At 42.0% G+C, this 21,459-nt stretch overlaps 1 protein-coding gene across 8 annotated transcripts in view; it reads left to right on the forward strand.

Annotated features, from left to right (window-relative positions):
• The window catches only part of Ints10 (integrator complex subunit 10), a 34,174-nt gene that overhangs the window by 5,939 nt on the left and 6,776 nt on the right, over positions 1–21,459 (forward strand). For 4 of the 8 annotated variants that reach the window (XM_031340004.1, XM_031340003.1, XM_031340007.1 and 1 more), the window contains exons 5-16: positions 2,779–2,860; positions 3,338–3,478; positions 4,457–4,628; positions 6,910–7,079; positions 7,870–8,003; positions 10,479–10,635; positions 11,799–11,881; positions 13,429–13,581; positions 14,074–14,182; positions 18,638–18,717; positions 20,033–20,195; positions 21,303–21,396. In XM_031340004.1, the coding sequence (XP_031195864.1) occupies positions 2,779–2,860; positions 3,338–3,478; positions 4,457–4,628; positions 6,910–7,079; positions 7,870–8,003; positions 10,479–10,635; positions 11,799–11,881; positions 13,429–13,581; positions 14,074–14,182; positions 18,638–18,717; positions 20,033–20,195; positions 21,303–21,396 (1,538 nt within the window). The remainder of the gene's footprint in view (positions 1–2,778; positions 2,861–3,337; positions 3,479–4,456; positions 4,629–6,909; positions 7,080–7,869; positions 8,004–10,478; positions 10,636–11,798; positions 11,882–13,428; positions 13,582–14,073; positions 14,183–18,637; positions 18,718–20,032; positions 20,196–21,302; positions 21,397–21,459) is intronic. The other 4 variants (XM_031340002.1, XM_031340006.1, XM_031340005.1 and 1 more) reach the window with 1 other exon arrangement.

Here is a 21,459-nt window from a genome sequence, read left to right on the forward strand (position 1 = left end):
CCCTGCCCGCTCTCTGCTCTGCCCGCTCTCTGCTCTGCCCGCTCTCTGCTCTGCCCGCTCTCTGCTCTGCCCGCTCTCTGCCCTGCCTGCTCTCTGCTCTGCCCTCACTGTCATCGTTCCCAGTTCTTGTACTTTTTTTAGGATTCATGATGATGTCATATTCTAAGCATCTTTTCTCAAAAGTTCAAATATAAATTCAAATCGTAAATTGAATAAGAAGTTACAACAGGGCAGTTTACATGTGATTCCATTAAGATTGGTTATCTAATTAAGCATTCATTATCTGTCACTAGCTCCACAGGTTCATTAAGAGTCTAAAACAATAATTCTTACGTCTTCAGTGAGCACAGTTTTGTCAAGAGGCAAATCATCTGCCTTGTTTCTGATTCGTATTGAAGTTTTGTCTAGAAAAAGCTAGTGAATATTTTATCTTCTGTCCTTGCACCTACAATAAATCATCCATTCCCCGTTTATAACTTCAGTTGTCAGATAATGGTCTCACAGCCAACCCAGAAGGGATGTTTTCCCTGATCATAAATTTGTCCACTCCTGCTTTCTATCCTAATGCAATTAGCCCATGATACATGAAGGTTTACAGAGCCCTAATTGTGTAGCCTTTTCTAAAAAGGGCTCAAAATTACCTGTATAAATTTAGGAAGTCTATAGAATCCTTGTTAGGAATTATGAAATCATCAATTTGTTTACTTAGCATTGCTACAAGAGAGTACATCTTTGTTGATGTGCAGAAAATCTGCCCAGTAGGGTGTATTAATGCTCAGGAATTATCAGACTAATATAATAGTGTCTAGGAAAGGCTATCAGCGGTAAGAATCAATCCTGACATGAGACTTCTGAAGGCCATTCAGAATTTACCCATCACAGACCATGCAAAAATGGTGGGCCATCTGCAGAAAAGTCACCTGCTAGCTTTTGCCTCTCCTAGATGGCTCCTGACACACAGTCTTGTCAGCCTAAGGAATAGCCCCCCCAAATGTCAAAAGTAGTATGTATGCACTGGCGGTCTGAATAGTAGAAAGTCACCTGTTCCCATTGCGTTTGCTAATGTGTTTGCGTTTACGTGAGAGAGCGCTGGCCAGATGGGTCAGTGGGTCAGAATGCTTGCTGCCAAGCCTGACAGCCTGAGTTCCACCCCTCAGTCCCTCATGGTGGGAGAAGGAAACTGATTACAACAAACTGTTTTCTGATCTCTACCTGAGTACCATGATGGCACATTCGCCACCCCAGACCCATAAATACATGAATTTGAAATAAATGAGTTTTATGGTTTTAACAGATACATTTTCAAGTGTTCCTGCACTGCACTGCGTTGGCTCATCTAGTCTGGCATTTCACTAAATCTGGGATGAGTAGTGAGTGCCATTGGCAAATGTTGGTGGGTTGGTGTTACGTACCCCAAGAGAAACTGAGTTCTAAATGTTTAGTAACTTCCAGTAGCCAATAGGTTGTTGTGATTCAAAACATTCATTCCTTTTATTCAGAGTCTGTTGTTGACTTTGCCCATGTCATTTTTTCCTGGTGCCTGGCCTAGTTAACTTTTTCCATATTTCCTTGATTAGCTTTCTACAACTGCCATTACAGAACACCAAAAGTAGGTATTTTCTCACAATTCGGAAAGCTGCAATCCTAAAGGAAGGTGTTGGTATTCCCCCTGAAGGCTCCAGGACATATTCTCCCAGTGGTGTCAGTTATTAGCTGTTTCGCTCCAGGTCTTGGCTCTGTTGGGATCTGGTCCTCTCCTCTGTGTGCCTCTTTCTTTCCTTGACATTCTTTAGGATGCCAGTCACTACATTTTGACTATTCCAAAATGACCTCATTTTAACTAACTTTATCTACATAGAATGCTTTTTCCTGAAGGTGTGCTATGTAGTTATGTAGCCCATAATGTGATTTTGGTCAATAATGGTTTATGTACATATCAGTGGTCCTGTGAAATTATACCATCCAGTGACAGTATGGTTTGTGATGGAATTTCCTACTAATGCATTTCCTAGGCCATAACCCTATTGTAAGCCACACATGGCTAGATACAGGTATACACACACACACACACACACACACACACACACACACACACACACACAGAATATGCAGAATAAATGTATTCTTAGGTCCTCAGTGGATATGAGTTTGGGGGATACCACTCATCCCATACATTCTTTGATCATTGCAGTGCCTTTTCACCTTGTGTGTCATGTGATCTTTTCCCTGTTCTGCTCTCGCCTGAGCTCTGGGAGATCTGCAGAGCATTGCAAAGGGAATGAATTGAACATTTGGGTGCATTTTGATAAGAGACTTTCTGCTGTGCTAGGGCACCTGTGAGAGGAAGGTGATCTGAAACCCCAAGACATTTTGTCCAGTGCTTCACAAACTGTGTAGTTGTTTTCTGGGGTCTCCGAGAGTAAGCATTGTTAGTCTTGCATGTCTTGACAGCGTAAAATTGGTTTCCAGTTTTTTAGAAAATCTCTCCAGCTATCATTACCTATTCTCCCTCCAGTGTTGTGCTGGAGTGTCTGTGGACATTTTGTTACCCCTTTAACTTTTCTAGTTCAGAGCAGAGTGAGACCAGAGTAGACAGGTAGCCAGTGAGCTTGATCTGCTGGGCACTGTCAATTATGTACTGTGATGTTTCCAGTCTTTAAAGTAGAACTGTTTGTTTCTTTGAAAAATCTGTGTGATGAATCAGAGAATACTACTTCTTCCTGTAATTTTGACATTTTACACTGTGCACACTTTAATGATTTTTTAATTCTGAAACAGGTTGGCCTCGGGGAGGCCCTGCTGGAAGCTGAGACCATTGAAGAACAGGACTCTCCTGTTAACTGCTTTAGAAAGCTTTTTGGTAAGAACTGTTGGATTTTGTATTATTTCTTTGGGGTAAGTGGAATACCTGGAATTGTCATTTCAGGGGTTAAGTCAACGTACACAGCAGATGGACTCTTCATCATAAAATTTAGTCCTGCTTTTATTTTCTCAAGCTGCAAAGCATTTTAAACAACTCTTAAGTGAGTGTTATTAACATGCTCTGATAGCGTGTGTATAGCATATGTGTACATATGAAGCCTAGTCAAGGACACTTGAGCCTCCTCAAAGGCCAGTGGCAGATCTCTCACCATGGCGTCATATCTACGGCCATGGCATGTTCCTTCCTGCCTCCCTCCACTGATATCTGTTTGTATAGCTGACTTAAATAGTTGTGCCACAAATGATTTCCCCCTATATGTTTTAGACACTATGTTCAGTGAACAGGAAAATGAATTCATTTCTGTCTGAACTCTAGTATAAACAACCTGATGAGTCCGTTTCCTCCTTTCAACAGTTTGTGATGTCCTTCCTCTCATAATCAACAACCACGATGTTCGCTTGCCTGCCAATCTGTTATATAAATACTTGAACAAAGCAGCTGAATTTTACATCAACTATGTCACTCGGTCCACACAGTTGGAAAATCAGCATCAAGGTAGGTGCAAGCATCCTATAACCCTGCTGAGACTAGCTTTGCTAAAGTCATCTAGAAGTCTCACCAGTGGTCAGTCTCTGGATGTGTGCTAGTTTGGTAGTTTTTCTAAAAGATGCCTCTAGGATAAAAAGTATATAATAATTAAGAACTGAGATTTTTTTTTCTGTAGTCAGTTCTACCCCTTGACGTCACACAGGCGCCATAGTTCAGAAGCCACTTCCTGCTTTGACCAGCCAGTACAGTCATCCCACACGTGTGCTGTGAGTGATTTTACTGTATGAACAGCATAGGTATACCAAGCTAGATGGTATAGCCCACTATGCCATGGGCTAAGTCTATGTGGAATAACGTACTGCCCCTAAGGTATAGAGCAGTACACAGCACAAGGAATGTTTAGAGGGACATCTGAGATAAAACAATAAGGACTAAGCAAAGCACAAGGAGGCACAGTCCTGAAAAGGAGCAGTTCCCCAAGGCGCCCGCCCGCCTGCAGCCCTTCTCCCAGGATCTCCTTGTGCTGTTCTGTGAGCTGTTAGTGTCTCTTCCAGACTTTGTTGGTGTCCTGGAGTTCTTCTGCAGCTCCGGCTCCTCTCGCCTCTTTTCTAGCTCTTTGCTCCTGGGTGACCAGAGCTTCTCAGTCCCAGCATGAGCTTTAGGGAACCCCCTTCTAGGGCCCCGTGCTGCCGATGTGCCAGGCTCAGTAGTCTTCCTTTTGAGTGGAGATTTAGATCTTCGTCTTCTCTGTCTAGTGCCACATAAATAAGTAGTAATAATTGTAGCTTATGGGTTTTTTGTTTTTTATGGGGTTTTTGGTTTTTGGTTGTGTATAGTTTTTCCTCCCACTCCTATAAGTCCCCCCCCCCATTGTGGTATACAGTACTTTTGTCTTTTGAATGAAGAGTCAGATTTTTTTCTCTGTCAAGTAACACATAAGTAGTAATACTTACTAATTGTAGTTTACTTTTTCTCACGTGTCAGGTGCACAAGATACATCTGATTTAATGTCGCCTAGCAAACGTAGCTCTCAGAAGTACATAATAGAAGGACTGACTGAGAAATCATCCCACATCGTCGACCCCTGGGAGAGATTGTTTAAGATTCTAAATGTTGTTGGAATGAGATGCGAATGGCAGATGGATAAAGGAAGACGGTAATGAAGAGTTTATTTATAGAATTGCTTATCAAAGTTTTTGGTTGTGTAGAAAACAAAACTAGTGTGTTAAAAAATCAGTATCATGCGCAGATACACTTTTGGGGTGAAATTATGCAAGAGAAGAGGGTAGTTTTTTTATCTGGTCCAAAGACTCCTAACTGACGGGTAAATGCCTAAAATGGTATTGGATGGGGATGGGCGATTGCTCACTGAATAAAGTGCTTGCTGCACAAGTGTGAGGAGCAAGACTAAAGCTGGGCAGGCCCGACAGCTGCCTGTAATCCCAGCACTAAAGAGGCTGAGATGAAATTCCTGGGGCAAGCTAACCAGCTAGTCAAGCTTGAACTGGCTTGTTCTAGCCTCAGTGAGAGCCCTTTATAAACTGTGGAAAGTGACCAAGAAAGACTTTAGACATCAACTTCAGATCTTCACATGCACATGCTCTTTCTGTATTCTCATACCACCCGTTCATTGTGCCACACACATGCAAACACACACACACACACACACACACACACACACACACACACAGTAAAACAGTGCTGGAAAGCAGGCTTCAAGGCTATGATCTACAGAGTGAGTTTCAGGAGAGCCAATGCTTTACAGAGAAATTCTGACTTAAAATAATAATAATAATAATAATAATAATAATAATAATAATATAATACCCTTGTCTTATAATAATAATAATAATGATAGTAGTAGTGTAGTAGTAGTAGTAACAAAGTAATTTTAAAAAGAGATGATGTTGAGAGCCTGATCTTGTGTGAAGTCATGCAGAGAAGAGATAAATAACCTGGCATACTCTGTCATGAGGCTGTCTTTGTTCATAGCTCCAGGTCAGAAGGGGGAACTCACCACTCATGCAAACAATAAGGAATAACTTTAATATGAGTAAACGTGTCTCAGAAGAACTTGAAATGACTAGTATAATGAAATAAATATGAGAAATAATAAATCCTTAGTATGGAGAAAAACTAACATTAAACTGTTGACAGGATTGTAAATTAGTACAGCTAGTATGCAAAATAGTGGGGGTGGCCCACAAAATCTGACAGATTACCTTATGATCCAGCTGTTGTTTCTAAAGGAAATTAGCATATCAAAGATACATCTGCATATTTATGTTTGTTACTATATCACTCTCAGTGGCTCTGTTATGGAATCGATCTAAATACCCGTGAATAGATAAAATATAAATGTGTGATTTAGGTATATTACAGTATTATTTAGTTATAAGGCTTCATAGTACATCATTTTTGGCAAAATGGATGGGCCTAGATGACATAAATAAAGTAAGTCAGATAAATTTACCATGTTCCCTCTTATATGGATGTTAATAAATGACATTTGGACTATAGGCTGTGTGATTGTATGTGCCTGGGAATGGTAGTAGGGAGGGAAATAATCAAACATTAGCTAACAATATCTAAATATTATTATGAAAAATAACTTGTGGTGTCCCACAGAGCAGAAGGCAATGATTATTTACAATAACATACCTTGTGTGGTGCTGAGGATTGAATCCAGGTTCTACAATGCCAGGCAAGCTCTCCACTGATGAACCACAACGCTATACTAGTAAAATGTTTAATTTACAGAATTTGAATAGAGGAGCTTGAAGTTTCCCAAGTAACGTTATGAAAGCAGAAACCTAAATATCCAAGGGCCAAGCCTGGTGGTACACGCCTTTAATTCTAGCACTCAGGAGGCAGAGCAGGTAGATCTCTGTGAGATCAAGGCCAAGTACATCTACATAGTGAGTTCCAGAACAGCCAGGACAACATAGTAAACTCTGTCTCAAAAAGAAATTTAATTAGCCTGGGGTTTGATCTATATATGGTGCACATGTATTAAAATATTATACTGGGCTTTGTGAAAAAAAAAAAAAGATATATATTATCGTGTTTAAGGAGCTAGACATGTTCATTACCCTGATTTGATCATATACTATATCAGATTATCACTGTATACCATGTGAATTTGTACAGGTTTTTAAGGGACTGGCGGGATGGCCCAGCAGTTAAGAGCACTCAGAGTAGTTCAGTTCCCAGCACCCACACAGAAGCTCCAGGGGATTCAACACTCTCACACAGGCAGGCAAAACCACTAATGTTCATAAAACAAAAATAAGTCATAGAAATCATTTTTTAAAGCTTCATTTTAAAGCTTTTAAGCCTCATACCTGCTTGCCTCTGGCCAGTGCAGTGGTGCTCAGGCGCTTTTAGTCCGTGCTTTTGCTAACTGGCAGTAAGTGGATCTTGTCCCCTCCCGTCAGAAGCTGTAGCGACATGCTGCACCGGATGAAGGAGCTCTGCAGGTACATGAACAGCTTCGACAGCGAAGCTCACTCCAACTATAAGAACCAAGTGCTCTACTCCACGATGCTGGTGTTCTTCAAGAGTGCGTTCCAGTACGTCAGCAGCATACAGCCGTCTCTCTTCCAAGGTCAGTGCATGTGTCTTGGGTAAAACCCCAAATGTTGGCTTAATGCGGGTAGGAAGGAGACAGGTTTTACAGTGCTCTCCACCGCACGCGGGATTAAAGAGCTGCAGGGTAGCACCACTACTCTTTGTCATTGATGATCTTATTTGGTTTAGGTTGGCTTAAGTTTTTATATAAATGTTTTTCACTAGGAATTTCTACATTAAGACCTATAGTGGTCATATAAAACTAAATAGGGATACTGATTCCTGTTTGAAAGGAAATCAACACTTTGAAGAATGAGAACACAGGATCAGGAGTTCAAGAACAGCCTACATCCATTCTCAAAAAGCCCTAAACACAAAATTCAGAAAAAAACCCTGAAAACAGAATTGTATGGATACAGCACAATAGACAAAGATTTAATTAAACTATACATTACATATGTATTGCATGTTGACTTAATGGCTTTTCATATGCTCTGTTTTTGCTTGGAGCATGTAGTTAGGATGTGCATGTAACACTCATGATCATTTTATACTACATGGTCATTGCTTAAACACAGATACAGAAGAACAAATGCAAAGAAGGAACCATCATTTGTTTCCACACTGAAAGACACCTTTATAAACTATTCAGTATGGATTCATATAGCCATTTCCCTGTTTGTGTGTACGCTCGCATTTACCTAGTCACACTGGGCATATTTTTTAAAAGCTTTATTTTCATGTGGCATTTGACCTCCTACTTCCTCTCATGTTCACTACTGTTTTTCTCACTTTATTTTTAATGTTCACGTGTGTCCTTTGCACAGGTCCTAACGCCCCAAGCCAGGTTCCGCTAGTTCTTCTGGAAGATGTAGCCAATGTGTATGGTGATGTAGAAATTGATCGCAGTAAACACATACACAAGAAGAGGAAGCTAGCTGAGGGAAGAGAAAAAACCATGGTAACCCTTTCCACTTAATTGCTAACAGGTTGTGTGTATCGTTTGCCAGAGATGAATCTTTGTAAAATGTGATTTTGGAGCTAAAATAATACAACTTATTAAATGATAGTATAATTAAGTGTAAGTTAGTGGCCTTCAGTGGAGGCAACTTTGCACCCCTTCTGTCTCCCTGATTGTCACAGCTGTGGCTCTGTGAGGAGGGATTGGTAATTGCCATCTGATGGGTAGAAGCTGGGGATTAGGCCAGCCATCTTATACCATACAGAACAGCCAGCAGCCGGAAAGTGTCAAGGCCTAGGAATCCTGTTTTGAGTTGTTTTGACTGATCGGTACTGATTAATTTATAAAACCACCTGAGATCTGTTGGCTGCTGCTGTTGGCTGCTGGCATAGGATGCTGTGATGGGTGCTGGCCTCGGTGGAAACAGCAGCCTGGTCAGCCTCACTGAGCAGCTCACATCATGACCTGGAAACTGACCAAACGATGATCCTGCTTTCAAGCACACGCATCCGTGTCTTCCCTTCCATCCGTGCCTTCCGCATCAGTGCCTCCTCTCAGAGCTTCAGTGTCCATATGTATTTCAAGCTGGACTTCTCAAACTTTTGCTGCTTTTCATAATGCTATACTGTCTTCCCCCAAAATTGGGGTTCTTTCATAAGTGTCTGACCTATTTGGAAGCAGAACTGTCTTTTACCTGTTGCCACACTATAGAATTCACCATTTATGATAGTAAATAGGGTCTTAGTTCATCACTATTTGCTATAGAACAGAACTCTAATGAAATAGGATGTCCAGAGGTTAGGCTTTGTTTGTGAAAAGTGTGTGTCTCTGTGTGTGTATCTGTGTGTGTGTGTCTGTGTGTGAATCTGTGTGTGTGTGTATCTGTGTGTGTCTGTGTGTGTATGTGAGTCTGTGTGTGTGTGTGTCTGTGTGTGTGTCTGTGTGTGTGTGTCTGTGTGTATGTATGTATCTGTGTCTGTGTGTTAAGGTGTCATTCCTCAGTGGAAGGAGCAGCAGGACAATAAAGTCAGAAGGCAGAGAGAAAGATCTTTAGACAGGAGGTACCTGGGACTAATAGCACTTGCTGCTCTTCTAGAGGACTGGAGTTTAGTTCCCACCACCCATGTGTGGTGACCACAACCATCTGTAACTCTATCTAGCTCCAGGGAATTCAACACTTGTGACTTCTGAGAGCAACTCTACTCACAAGCACACACCCAAACGCAGAGGCGTGCACCTATACATAATTCAAAACAGTGAAAATATGTATGTATGTTTTTTTATTATTTTTAAAGAAAGGAAGCGCTCACGGCAGAGGGGGTCTTATGTGAGATCAGCTGGGGGATGAACTGTTTCACTGAGACCTCTGTACATACTATAGTGACCTTGGTGTGGTAAAAAGCTAGGGACCGCTTAACTGGCATCGACCTGGGAAAGTGATTGGGTAGAATAACTAACTGAAGAAATTTTTGACAGCATGAAGCTCAGTAACCTGTTTTTTTGGTTTTGTTTTTTTTAAAAGATTTATTTTATGTATATGGGTACACAGTAGCTGTACTGATGATTGTGAGCTATCATGTGGTTGCTGAGAATTGAATTCAGGACCTCTGCTCGCTCTGGCTAAAGATTTATTAATTATTATAATCTAAGTACACTGTACCTGTTTTCAGGTACACCAGTAGAGGGCAAATTATTACTGATGGTTGTGAGCCACCATGTGGTTGCTGGGATTTGAACTCAGGACCTTCGGAAGAGCAGTTAGTGCTCTTAACTGCTGAGCCATCTCTCCAGCCTCAATAACTTGTTTTACCTTGATTGTTTGGACAATGTGACTAGCCATGCCCAGTGACATTTTTGACAGTGGCCTTTCTCTTCTGTATGACATGAAATGGAGAGTAGTAGAAATCTTTCCTGTAAATCACTGAGGGCATTCCTGAGTAGGTACATGCAGATTACAGACTCACACCTCACCGCAGATTACAGATTCACACCTCACCGCAGAGCGGAAGGGGGCATGGATATGGGCTGGACATGTGTGCAGGACAAGAGGGGCACTCATGGGGAGAATGCTCAGACTTCAGGTCATTCTACTGTGTGACAGACTGTTCTGAGGAACCAAATCTATGTCACATTAAGGAAAAGAAACTACAGCGAGTGCCACTTACACAATCTCAGGATAAGAATCTACTTTGATCTGACTTTAATTAAGTTGATGTGTTTTGGATTTATAAAATTTTCTCTTCAGAAACCAACAAACAATTTTAAAGACACAACTTGACTATATGCGAGTATCAAGATGAAAATCATACATTGATCATCAGAGATCAATGTTAATTTAGAAAGGCTGTGCACATGTAATATTCTTTAATATAAAAGCCATAGAAGACAGTGTTCAGAACAAAACCTAAATCATGTTTCAGTCTACGATCGCACTTAGTCACCTTCAGTGAAGCATTACTCTTCCTGTCCCACAAGCAGAGTTCCGATGACGAAGAGTGTTCAGCAAAAGGCAGAAATCGGCACATTGTTGTCAGTAAAGCCGAACTCAGCAACTCCGTGGAAGTACTGGAGAGCTTCAAACTGGCCAGGGAGAGCTGGGAGTTACTCTACTCTCTGGAATTCCTCGACAAAGGTGAGTGTGTGCTGCTTGTTGTCAACATCACGTAATCTCTCAGTGGCAGCTCTCATAGCTCAGTGCCGGGTCTAGGCATTCACTCCTTCCATAGGATTCCTTTTTGGTCACGAAACTATTCCACTGCTATTCAGATGACCGCTCATCTCTGAGCCCCTACTGTATGGAGCACTACCATCAGGGTTGGGCAGAGTGGCAAGGATGGTGTTTGGTGTCTCCCTGTGTGTGTCGCTCCCATCCGTTTCCTGCTCTGTTTCCCTTCTCCCAAGGCTGCCTGTGCTCAGCAGTGCACAATACAGGCAGTATGGGTTTGGTCTACCATCAGCTCCGTTGCCTTGGAAACGTGGAGAAAGCCTATTCTCTCTTGAGACAGAGTCTTACTACGTAGCTTTGGGTGGTCTGGAACCTGCCATGTAGACCAGGCTGGCCTTGAACTGACAGAGGTCCTCCTGAGTCTGGGTTTGCTAGCCAATAATTTTTGCTTTCCTGTGAAAATGAGGGTTCATTAACTTCCTGTTAGGCAGTGGCCATGCATCCCTTGGCCTCCTGTCACAGGCCAGACATCCCCAAGTCAGGTAGGTTGTATTATATTTTCTAAGAGAAGATAGCCTCCATTTCTTTTGTTTGATTTATTATTGTGAATATGTGTGGGATTATTTTGAAAGAAATTTTCTTTAGTCCCAAATCGTCCTTTTTTAAAAAGGATAAACGGGCTGGTACAAGTACATAAGACATTGTCTTAGAAAAAAACACAACAAGATACATGGGGTGAAGCATGGGAAGTCTACTTCTTGGCATATAGTACATGCTTACAGATGCTGGTGTATAGAAATCCTGTGGTTGGTGATATAGCGTCAGTGGGTAAAGGCCCTTGCTGTCTGGCCTGATGACCTGGGACCTGTCAGGTGGAAGGAGACACCCGAGTCTTGCTGTTGTGTTCTCTTCCCCACCTGCACCATGGTGCACACGTACACCTAAGTAAGGACAGTGTGAAAAAAGGAGTCCTCGCGTGTCAGCGGGAAGTGTCCCTGGCTTTACTGCCTGCCAGAAAGTCTAGAGCAGTGGTAAGAAGAACCATCCATCTTTTATCAGTGTGTGTGCTTTTCCTCTGCTGCCTCTGTGTTTACCAGTTAGGGTGAATGTGCTTTTGAATTCTCACACAGAATTTACAAGAATTTGTTTGGCTTGGAAGACGGACACCTGGCTGTGGCTAAGAATCTTCCTCACAGATATGATCATCTACCAGGTAGGGTGGCAGGCCTTTCCCTCTGTGTCTGCAGGGTGGCATGCTGCAAGCTGCTCTTAGTGTAAGGGTGCGCTCTGCTTCCCTAGGGCTAGTCCACTGCCTCACGTCTTGTAGTATTCTGTGGTTGTGAGATTATCGTCCACTTTCATCTCCAGGGTCTCACAGTGACACCTTCTTGGTGACTTTTGTTGTGTCCAGTCATGTTCCTATTGTCCCTGTGTATAGAAGCAAGAACTCCCCATGCACATATTAATCTCTGCCCTTGTGCACATTGAAGATGGCATAAATAATGTTTGAAACTCCATGTTTGTAACTAATATCTTTCCATTTTAAACACCTTCCAGAATCTTTGGTTTCCTTATGGCATTTAAGTAGAATTTGCTTATGTCTTTTCCACCACGCACCTGCCCCTTTGTGCCTGCCCTTCCACCTCTGACATCATAAGCTCTGGTACCCTCCCTCCCTCTCTCAGCTCTTCTTTCCCCTTCTAGTCTCGTGACCTCTGCCTGCAATACCCGAATAGGAGAGAGAGCATGTAGTGTTTGTCTATCTGAGTAGGGGTTACCCAAAAAAGCAGTATTTTTCCTTCACTAGAAGCTGGCTTGTTCAAGCCCCTAATCCCTCTTCTGTGCCGCCATCCAGCCGCTGCACTTCTTGTAGCTAGCAGAGTGGGAGAGTAGACTTCCCAGATGCCAACATAGCACGGCTTGCTGCCTCTGCCCTTCATAAGAAGTAGTGAGCTGGTTCTATAGAAATGACCTGTCTAAAATGTGCTTTATCACAAATTCTGCGCTAACTTGTGTATGTATTCCTGTGAGGAGCAGAAAACAGCCTTGGGTGCTATTCCTCCTCAAGGACTGTCCATCTTAATTTTTGAGACAGGATCTTTTTTCCTGGTCCAGGGCTCCGAGAGACCCAGGAATCCACCTGTCTCTTCCTCTTGAGTGCATGCAACCATGATGAAGTTTTCCACCCCAGTTCTAGGGATCAAACTGCGGTCTCCATGCTTGTGGTGTGAACACTCTCCTGGCCGAGCTATCCTTTTGCTTAAGCTGTTACTTTATTTACTTTTAAGAGTTCAGAAAGTCTTTGTATTGTAGCTTCAACACCTACAGATTAAACCAAGTGTGGATAATAATACTTGAACAGCAAATTGTGGCTCTATTAAACCTGTGCAGACTTTCCCCCTTTGTCATTATTTTGTAGTGTAGCATTTATTTTAATTGTCTTAGTAAACTAGTGGTAATTGCAAGTGTATATGAGGGTATATATAGGTTATATGCAAAAACTTTAGTGTCTTATAGTAGGGACTTGAGCATTTCTTGGTGTACATGGGGTTCCTAGGGATGGCTGCTTCTAAACTTCATCTAGCATTAATTAGATTCTCTTGCTAAGTCCCCTCTCCTCCAGAGATGATGATGTAAGTGCCTTACATTGCTTGTTACTTCTTGCATAATAAACTCAGAAGTGTAAGAGTGTGTGTGTGTGTGTGTGTGTGTGTGTGTGTATTTTAATGTCAATGCTTGCTGCCTTTGTGTCTTTCCAAGGGTCAATATAAGAAGGCAATAGCCAGTCTGCATCACTTAGCAGCTCTCCAAGGATCCCTGTCTCAGCCACAGATCACAGGACAGGGGACTTTAGAACACCAGAGGGCGCTCATCCAGCTGGCAACGTGTCACTTTGCTCTGGGAGAGTACCGAGTGAGTACTGGGCGGCAAGCACCCTGGGACATCTCTCCTGTAGTGGTTTTTCAGGTCGATGCTTCCTTGAGTTTGACTTTACCACTCAGACCTGCTACTTAACCTGCTGCTGAGAAGCACAACAGTTGTGTTTTACTTAATGTAACTTCCCTGAAATTGGGCTTCAGTATTATTTGTTCATTGTTTTATTTTTGACACACGATATCATGTATCCCAAATTGTCTTTATAGTTGCTATGTAGTTTAGAGATAGGCAACATGTATGCTTATTAGTATATACAATGTCAGGGTATTTTTCTAACAGTGGAGAATAGAGTACTGTTCCCTCTGTTTCATAGATTTAATCTGACTGTGGCTTTCTCTGCATTCACTGTTGACCACTGAGCAGTGGTCATGGGAGGACAAAGCCCCATGCACACACACTGCCTGCTTCTTTGCTGTAGATGTTTGTTTGTTGGCTCCGGGTTAGGACCCGTGATCTTGTCTCCTGCAGATGACATGTGAGAAAGTTCTGGACCTGATGTGCTACATGGTGCTTCCCATACAAGATGGCGGGAAGTCGCAGGAAGAGCCGTCCAAAGTAAAGCCCAAGTGTAGAAAAGGTACAGTATCCAGTGAGGTCTTACTCTTCGTCCATGGAGTTTCCGCAGAGGTTCAGGGCCTGTGTTGAGATATATAGTGTTTCCTAATGAGATCACACAACAATGGACTGTGGAAAGCTAAGGGCTTTTTTGGCTGTAAATCTTTTCCGAACCTGACTTCATTTCCACTTCATGAGTTTGTTATCCCCGAAGGACAGCTTTTCTTTGTTGCCCAGCACTAGGACAGCTTAAGAGACTATCAGTATGTCCCTTGGGTTGTCACCGTATTCCTCTGGGGGCATTTTGAGTTTTACCTGTTTCCATACTGCTTGGAAAACTAATATGTAGCTAACAACATAAATTTCCACCTAAAAAGTTAGAAGTACATATGCAAGTTAAATATAAAGAAAGTAGAAGAGGGGAGTAAGAATACCAAGAGCCGAGTCAGTACAGTAAGAAAGTGAGTAAAATCAGAAGTTACTCCTGTGAAATATGCATAAAAGTACTAGCATTCTAACAAGATGGATCAAGGCAGATGGTGTCCACAAATGATCAGTATCAGCTATAAAAAGGCAGTACCACAACATGTCCTGGTTACGTCAGAAGGACAGTAGGAGAACAAACTGTGAACAACCTTATACTAAGAAATTAAAAATCCTAGCTGCAGAAGGAAAGTTCTTGACGAGCACAACTTATAAAACATGACACAAAATGAAAAGAAAAAAATCTGTTCTTAGGACAAAAGGAAATTAAATTTGATATTTAAAACAAAACAACAATAAGATCTTTGCACAAAGAAAATGTCAGGTCCAAGTGGTTTTTATCAAGAGCTTAAGGAGAAATGGTACTAAAATCTCTTTCACAGAGTAGGGTATGATTCTGGACTCAACCTTTAAGGCCAGCCTGGCTGTTACATACAAAACCAAACAAGAGGTTTTCAGTGAGTACTACAGGTCAGTCTCCATTATGTACAGGTGCAGATGTTGGGTACATACAGGTGCAGATATTGGGTATGTACAGGTGCAGATGTTGGGTACATACAGGTGCAGATGTTGGGTTCTATAGACTATTAACAGTTTAGATGAGCAACAGCCAACAGTGACTCCTCAGGACCAGTGTACCATAAGGCATAACAATACAGCAGTGTGATTCCTGGCTTAGCAGATTGTTGGAGAAGAAGCATGATTGTCTTTATAGATGAAAAGTTTAATACTTACTTATAATTTTAAACAATTTTAGCAAACTAGGCAGAGGAAAAAATTTCTCTGGTACCACCTTTAACTGTATAATATTGAATGTTTCCTTCCAATCCTAAGGCTCACCAGGCAGTAAGTACTAGCCCATCCGCCAGACAACCAAAGAGAATGATGGCATACAAATTTTAAAAGATTACCCAGCTTTGTGTAATGGTGCATGCCTTTAATCTCAGTGCTCAGGAGTCAGTACTCTGTGATTTGGAGGCCAGCCTGGGCTACATAAGAAGTTAAATTGAGACCTTAACTCAAAAAAAAAAAAAAACTTCAAAAGACTCTCCACAGAAACTACTTTTTAAATTCACAGCACACACTTGCTTATGTTTGTAGATCTTCTGAAAGCTACCAAAATTAATTAGTAAAATTTCTAAAACATTTCAATGTGAAAAGCAATTAAATTTGTGCATGCTAATAAGTTTTTTGAAAATGTAGATGTTTCATAATGTAAAATGGCATTAAAAACATCAAGTATGTAGCTGGAGAGACACACAGGCCCTCCATAGTGGACATGAGACACTTCTGAGGGAAGGAACGCAGCTTTCCTTTGAAATGGTGCCGTGTGGCTGCCCTTCAGAAGGCTGGAGCCTGTTAAAGGCCAGTTCTCCCAAGACATTCATAGATTCAGTGTGTTCCCAACCAGAACCCCAACAGGCACTTTTTAAAAGTAAAAACATTAAGTGTAAACTTTGAAATTTTGTATATATGGAAGTACAATTCAGAATAGTGAAAAACATTTGAAAAAGAAATCATTGTCAGCTGATCACAAGATTTATTGTTTAACTATAATGAGTAAGACAGTAGGAGCAAAATACAGGCAGAGGAATAGAGGATCAAGAAGTAGACTAATGGGCTGGCGAGATGGCTCAGTGGTTAAGAGCACTGACTGCTCTTCCAGAGGTCCTGAGTTCAAATCCCAGCAACTACATGGTGGCTCACAACCATCTGTAATGGGATCAGATGATAATGATAATGTATACGAGTATGATGTCATCATGCCCTCTTCTGGTGTGCATGATGACATCATACTCATATACATTAAGTAAACAAATAAATTTTTGAAAAGAAGAAGTAGACAAACAAGAGAGGTCAAAAGAGTCTCAACGAAGACACCAAAATGCCTGAATGGGGAGAGAGAGGCCTCAACACACAGGGCTGGAGCAAGTGACTTGGAATACACTGGAAGCAGTCTGCCCCCTGGCTATCACTAGGCAGGGATCTCTGGAACGGAAACACGTGTGGCTTAGCACATTGACTCAGCCTGACAGCAGTTGTAAGGCTGCAGTGATCACATTGACTCAGCCTGACAGCAGTTGTAAGGCTGCAGTGTAGGGAAAGCAGTGGTCAGCACTGGCAGAGGCTTGGGGTAATGGAACTAAACAGAAGGCTGGCAGTCAGGCTGTATTCCAGTCCAGCAGGGGAAAGGCGAGAGATGAGAGCCGCCTTCAGGCTACACAATGATATCTGCAGTTTAAATTTTACATGTGAATTAAAACTTACAAACTTTTACAAAAAATTCTGAAAGAAAATCTTCATGCCTCCGGCTAAAGAAGGACTTAGGTTACAAAAAAGCGCAGACCATTAGTAGGTGTTGGTAAATATGGTCAGACTAAACTTAAAATGCTACCAGGTCAGAATGAGGAGGTAAGCCACACACTGACACAAGATTATGTAGCAACTACAGTCAATAAAAATGTGGCATCTAGAAGTTTCAGTAAGATCCTTCAGGTGAATAAAACCCAGCCAGCCAGTATATCCGAGGAGAAGAAGTAAAAAAACATGGGCAGCAGTCAGCAGAAAGAGCTGACACCAACTGAAAAGCTGCCCGCCCTGTCAGGGACCTGAGCGTTTGAAACTGGCATGGGGAAGCACTGTTTCGCAGAAACCAGGACTGCTTAGCACTGGTCCCAAGTGGGGGTGATGGAACACATGGTAAGTACAGAGCAGTCAGGTCCTCCAGGATGAGCACCCTGCTCTGATCCTCATCTCTAGCTGCTACTGTATGCCAGTGGTTTCCAGACTGGGTCATGAGTTCCAAAGAGAAATGCTTCTTTTTGATGGAATGGAATGTTCTTGCCCTTCAAGTACAAAGGATAAATACTGAAAATGATGAATGTTTCATTTTAGATATATCGTGTGTCAAAGAGGATCCCTATGATATTTCTTTCTTGCTACTTTTTGCCTCTGAGTAGAGGAAGATTTAAGATCTAAAAAGCACAGCCATAATGAAAAAGATTGAGATTTTTATGATTTAAAAGTCATTGCTTAAAGTTTTTCTTACAAGTACACATAAACTCATCTGTAAATGTGTTCAAGCAAACATTGTGTTTAATAGTGAAAACTGAGAAATCCCATGAACTAGCTGTGACTGATGACTCCCTTTTTTATATGTGTGAACAATAGAATTCCTTGTAATCCTGGAAATTCCTTGTTGACCAACCTGAAACACAGAAGGTAGAATACAAAAGTCAGTTTGCAGAAGGTACCTACATTATGATACTATTTGACATAGTAGGCTGAAAACATGCCAGACATTTATTTTTGTGTGTTGTTTTTAAATACATGTGCAGAAGCACCCAGATTCCATAGGAGTTGCAGGAACATGCAGACTGCATAGAAGTGACGGTCACCACACTCAGAATTGTGTCTGCCCCGGAGCAGGAAAAGACAAGACAGTATAAGAAGCCCCTACAGTTTTGTAATAATTTGTATTAAAATCTTTAAAATTTAAAGCCACATGTTAGCGTTTTATAAAACTGGGAGACCAGGGCCTGGAGAGGTGGCTCAGCGCTCTTGCAGATGACCTAGGTTATGTTCCCAGCACCTACATGGCAGCTTATAATTATCTGTACTGCCAGCTCCGGGGTCCAACACCCTGTCGGACCTGCACAGGTACTGAACACATACGGTACATGTACATATATGCAGGCTGAATATTTACACACACACAGAAGCTGAGCACCAAGCACATTGGGCTTGTGAGATTCCCTTATATAACATTGTACATATTTGAAATACAGTGATTACTTGATAGAATAGGAAGGAAAATTGAGAAATGAACTCTAGAGAGCAAAAAACCAGTGTCATCATTACAAGATTAATTGCTGTCCCCTGTGTCTCGAATTCCGCGACATGTTTATCTTATTGAGGGAGCATGTGAAACATCTGTTTGTCAAAACTGTTGTCTCTGATGGTAATAGTCACTAACAGTCTGACTCTGTGGTAGGTGTGGATCTGAAGCTTCTGCCCTGTACCAGTAAGGCTATTATGCCGTACTGCCTGCACTTGATGCTAGCCTGCTTTAAGGTGAGCTTAAAATGGGACAAGCAAGAAGCATGCTCCTTTGAAACACTCCTGATGAACTGGCGTGAATTAAGAGCCTTGTTCATACTGTTTATACTCTTACAAGGCAGATGGGAAAAGCTTGTGGGCTAGGAATTAACAAGTGGGTTTTGCTTTTGTTTCTGTTTTTAATTCAACCTCACTAAACAAAGGTGAGTAGAAAATAAGCCCTGTCCTTGAGAAATATATGCGTAATAAATAATAGGGAAGACAAGCAAATCCCCTTGCCAGTTATGGTAAAATTTTTGATGTTGTGTATGTCAGAATGTATTAACTACAGAAGAAGGTAAATAAATATTGGGGTCTCCAGTGTATGAGAAGTTAATTCCTTTAGACATGAGGGTCAGCACCATCAAAGGCCCAGTAGCACTGGAAAGGCTCCAAGACTCTTGAAGGTACCACCACCCTTGGCTACAGTGCAGTAGAGCTTTGGAGTTGGAGTATAGCTGTCTCAGTAGCTTGTGTGTGAAATGCAACAGTACACTTTACTGCTGTTTGCAGTAGTCCTACACTAACCAAGCACTGCCTGGAACCAGAGATGCCCTCTGAAGTGTGATTTTGTGCAGCTGTCCATGTCAAGCCAAACCTTTGGTGTTGTCTGTAGCTTACACTTTATTGCTTGCTGTCTTTCCTTCTTCCAAGCTCCATCATCTCCAGCCCTTCTGTGATGGTTTCTTGCCCATCTTTCCACTCATAGTTGTCCCTTAAAAGATATCTCTAAGGTTGAAAAGAAGGCTCAGTTGATAGTGTGCTTGCCCAGCATCCATGAACCCCGGGTTCAATTCCTGCCACTGCATAAGCTGGGTATACCTATAATCTCAGCACTTGGGAAGTGGAGGCAGAAAGATCAAAAAGATTAAGCATATCCTCAGCTCTCGAACAAATGTAGGGCCATCCAATGATACCTGTGGCCCTGTCTCAAATATATAGGACAAGAACAAAACAATAACCAAACATTCCTGTTTAATTTCTTCACTGTGTAGGAATACTCAACCTTCTCTATCCCTGATTCTCAAACTCAAACACTCCTTGTTTACCTGTTCACCTCCAACTTTGATTTAAAAACTTGTTACTGCTGTGCACAGTCCTCAGAGGGGGCCTGAGGCTTCTTTAGAATCCACCCTCGTTGGAAGAGTGTGGTGTCTAACAACAACAATTTGTCTTAATAATAATGGTTTATAGCATATTCTGATACATGGAGCCCCTTTTTAGGAGGTACTATTTGGTATGGCCTATATTTCCTGGATTTATTTCTTCTATATAAAACTTTGTCTTGCAGCTGAGAGCTTTTACAGACAACAGAGACGACATGGCGCTGGGCCATGTGATTGTACTGCTCCAGCAGGAGTGGCCACGGGGAGAGAACCTCTTCCTGAAAGCCATCAGTAAGATTTGCCAGCAAGGAAACTTCCAGTATGAGAACTTCTTCAGCTACGTTACAAGTATCCTTCCTCTGGACACCGTCGCTTCTGAATGTTTAGCTCAAGGGCATCGTACACTAGGATCTCTTCAGCTTTTACTGTTTGTGGGGAAAGGAGGAGGAGTGAGGATCAGAAATGGAGCTGTGGCAGTTGCTTTGTGAGAGTCAAGTGAAGTTTCAAAGCTACATACAGTTCAAGGAATCAGGGCAGTTGGTGCCTGTTGTTCGCTTCCAAGAAGGTAGCCAAGGTGCCTACAGTTAAAATAGCCTATGAGTTCTTGGCCAGCCCAGAGCAGTTGATTTATCATAGACCTTGGCCCTTTTCTGTGGAAAAAGTGTCCCCAGTGGCCTCCTCTGGGACAGAGGCTGCCCCTGGGATCAGGTGTTAGCACTGGGCCTGCACCAGCTAAGCTGCCAAAGGTTATACTAATGCGGCAGTTGTTCTGTGAATTGGGCAGCACTTGACTTCACAAGTTCATAAGGGAAGACAGCCTTTGAATGGAGGGTACAGCCGGGTTTGGTTGCTTTCATTTCTTTGCTTTTCATAGTACGATCTCTCAAATGCCTGATCAGCGGTTTTTAGTATTTTTTTTTAAAGACTACATAAACTTTTTTTAAAGTTTACATAACTTTCTCCCAGAAGAATGCATCATCTAACATTGTGTATGGAATTCTCTGGATTCTCAGACATCTGAAAGACATTGTCTGCTGGGTCTGAAGAAATAATCTTTCTTTGTCTAACTCATATTCTGTCAGCAACCACCCTTCCCAACTCATACTGTCTGCTAGTATGGCCATGTAGAATCTGTTTAATTATCTCTCCAGGAAAACCATGTGCTAATGCTTTCCAGTTTGATGGGTCTGAAGCTTAAGCACATGCAGTCCATGCGAGACATGAGTCACACATGTCACTGAGTGACGGTATCATCCCAGCCTGGCAGATCTTGTGCAATGATTTCCTTTTCATAGGGCAGTTTAGTTAATATCAGGAACTGACCGCGGTTCATGGTTGGAGGGTGATGCGCAGGCTCATGGTTTGAGGGTGATGCGCAGGCTCTTTGCTCAGAGCTGTCTCCTCGGGAGGACGGGCAGTGTGTTACCTGTTGGTCGACCTGAATTTGGCCCGCAGACATTGATATGCTGGAGGAATTTGCTTATTTAAGAACCCAAGAAGGAGGGAAGATTCATCTGGAATTACTCCCAAATCAAGGAATGCTGATCAAGTAAGCAGATGATCTTTTGTTCTTCATAGCTCACCTTTCATGTGCTGCATGACTTATTTGTAA

Source organism: Mastomys coucha, unplaced genomic scaffold (assembly GCF_008632895.1).
Source record: "Mastomys coucha isolate ucsf_1 unplaced genomic scaffold, UCSF_Mcou_1 pScaffold22, whole genome shotgun sequence".
NCBI classification, from domain to species: Eukaryota; Metazoa; Chordata; class Mammalia; order Rodentia; family Muridae; genus Mastomys; species Mastomys coucha.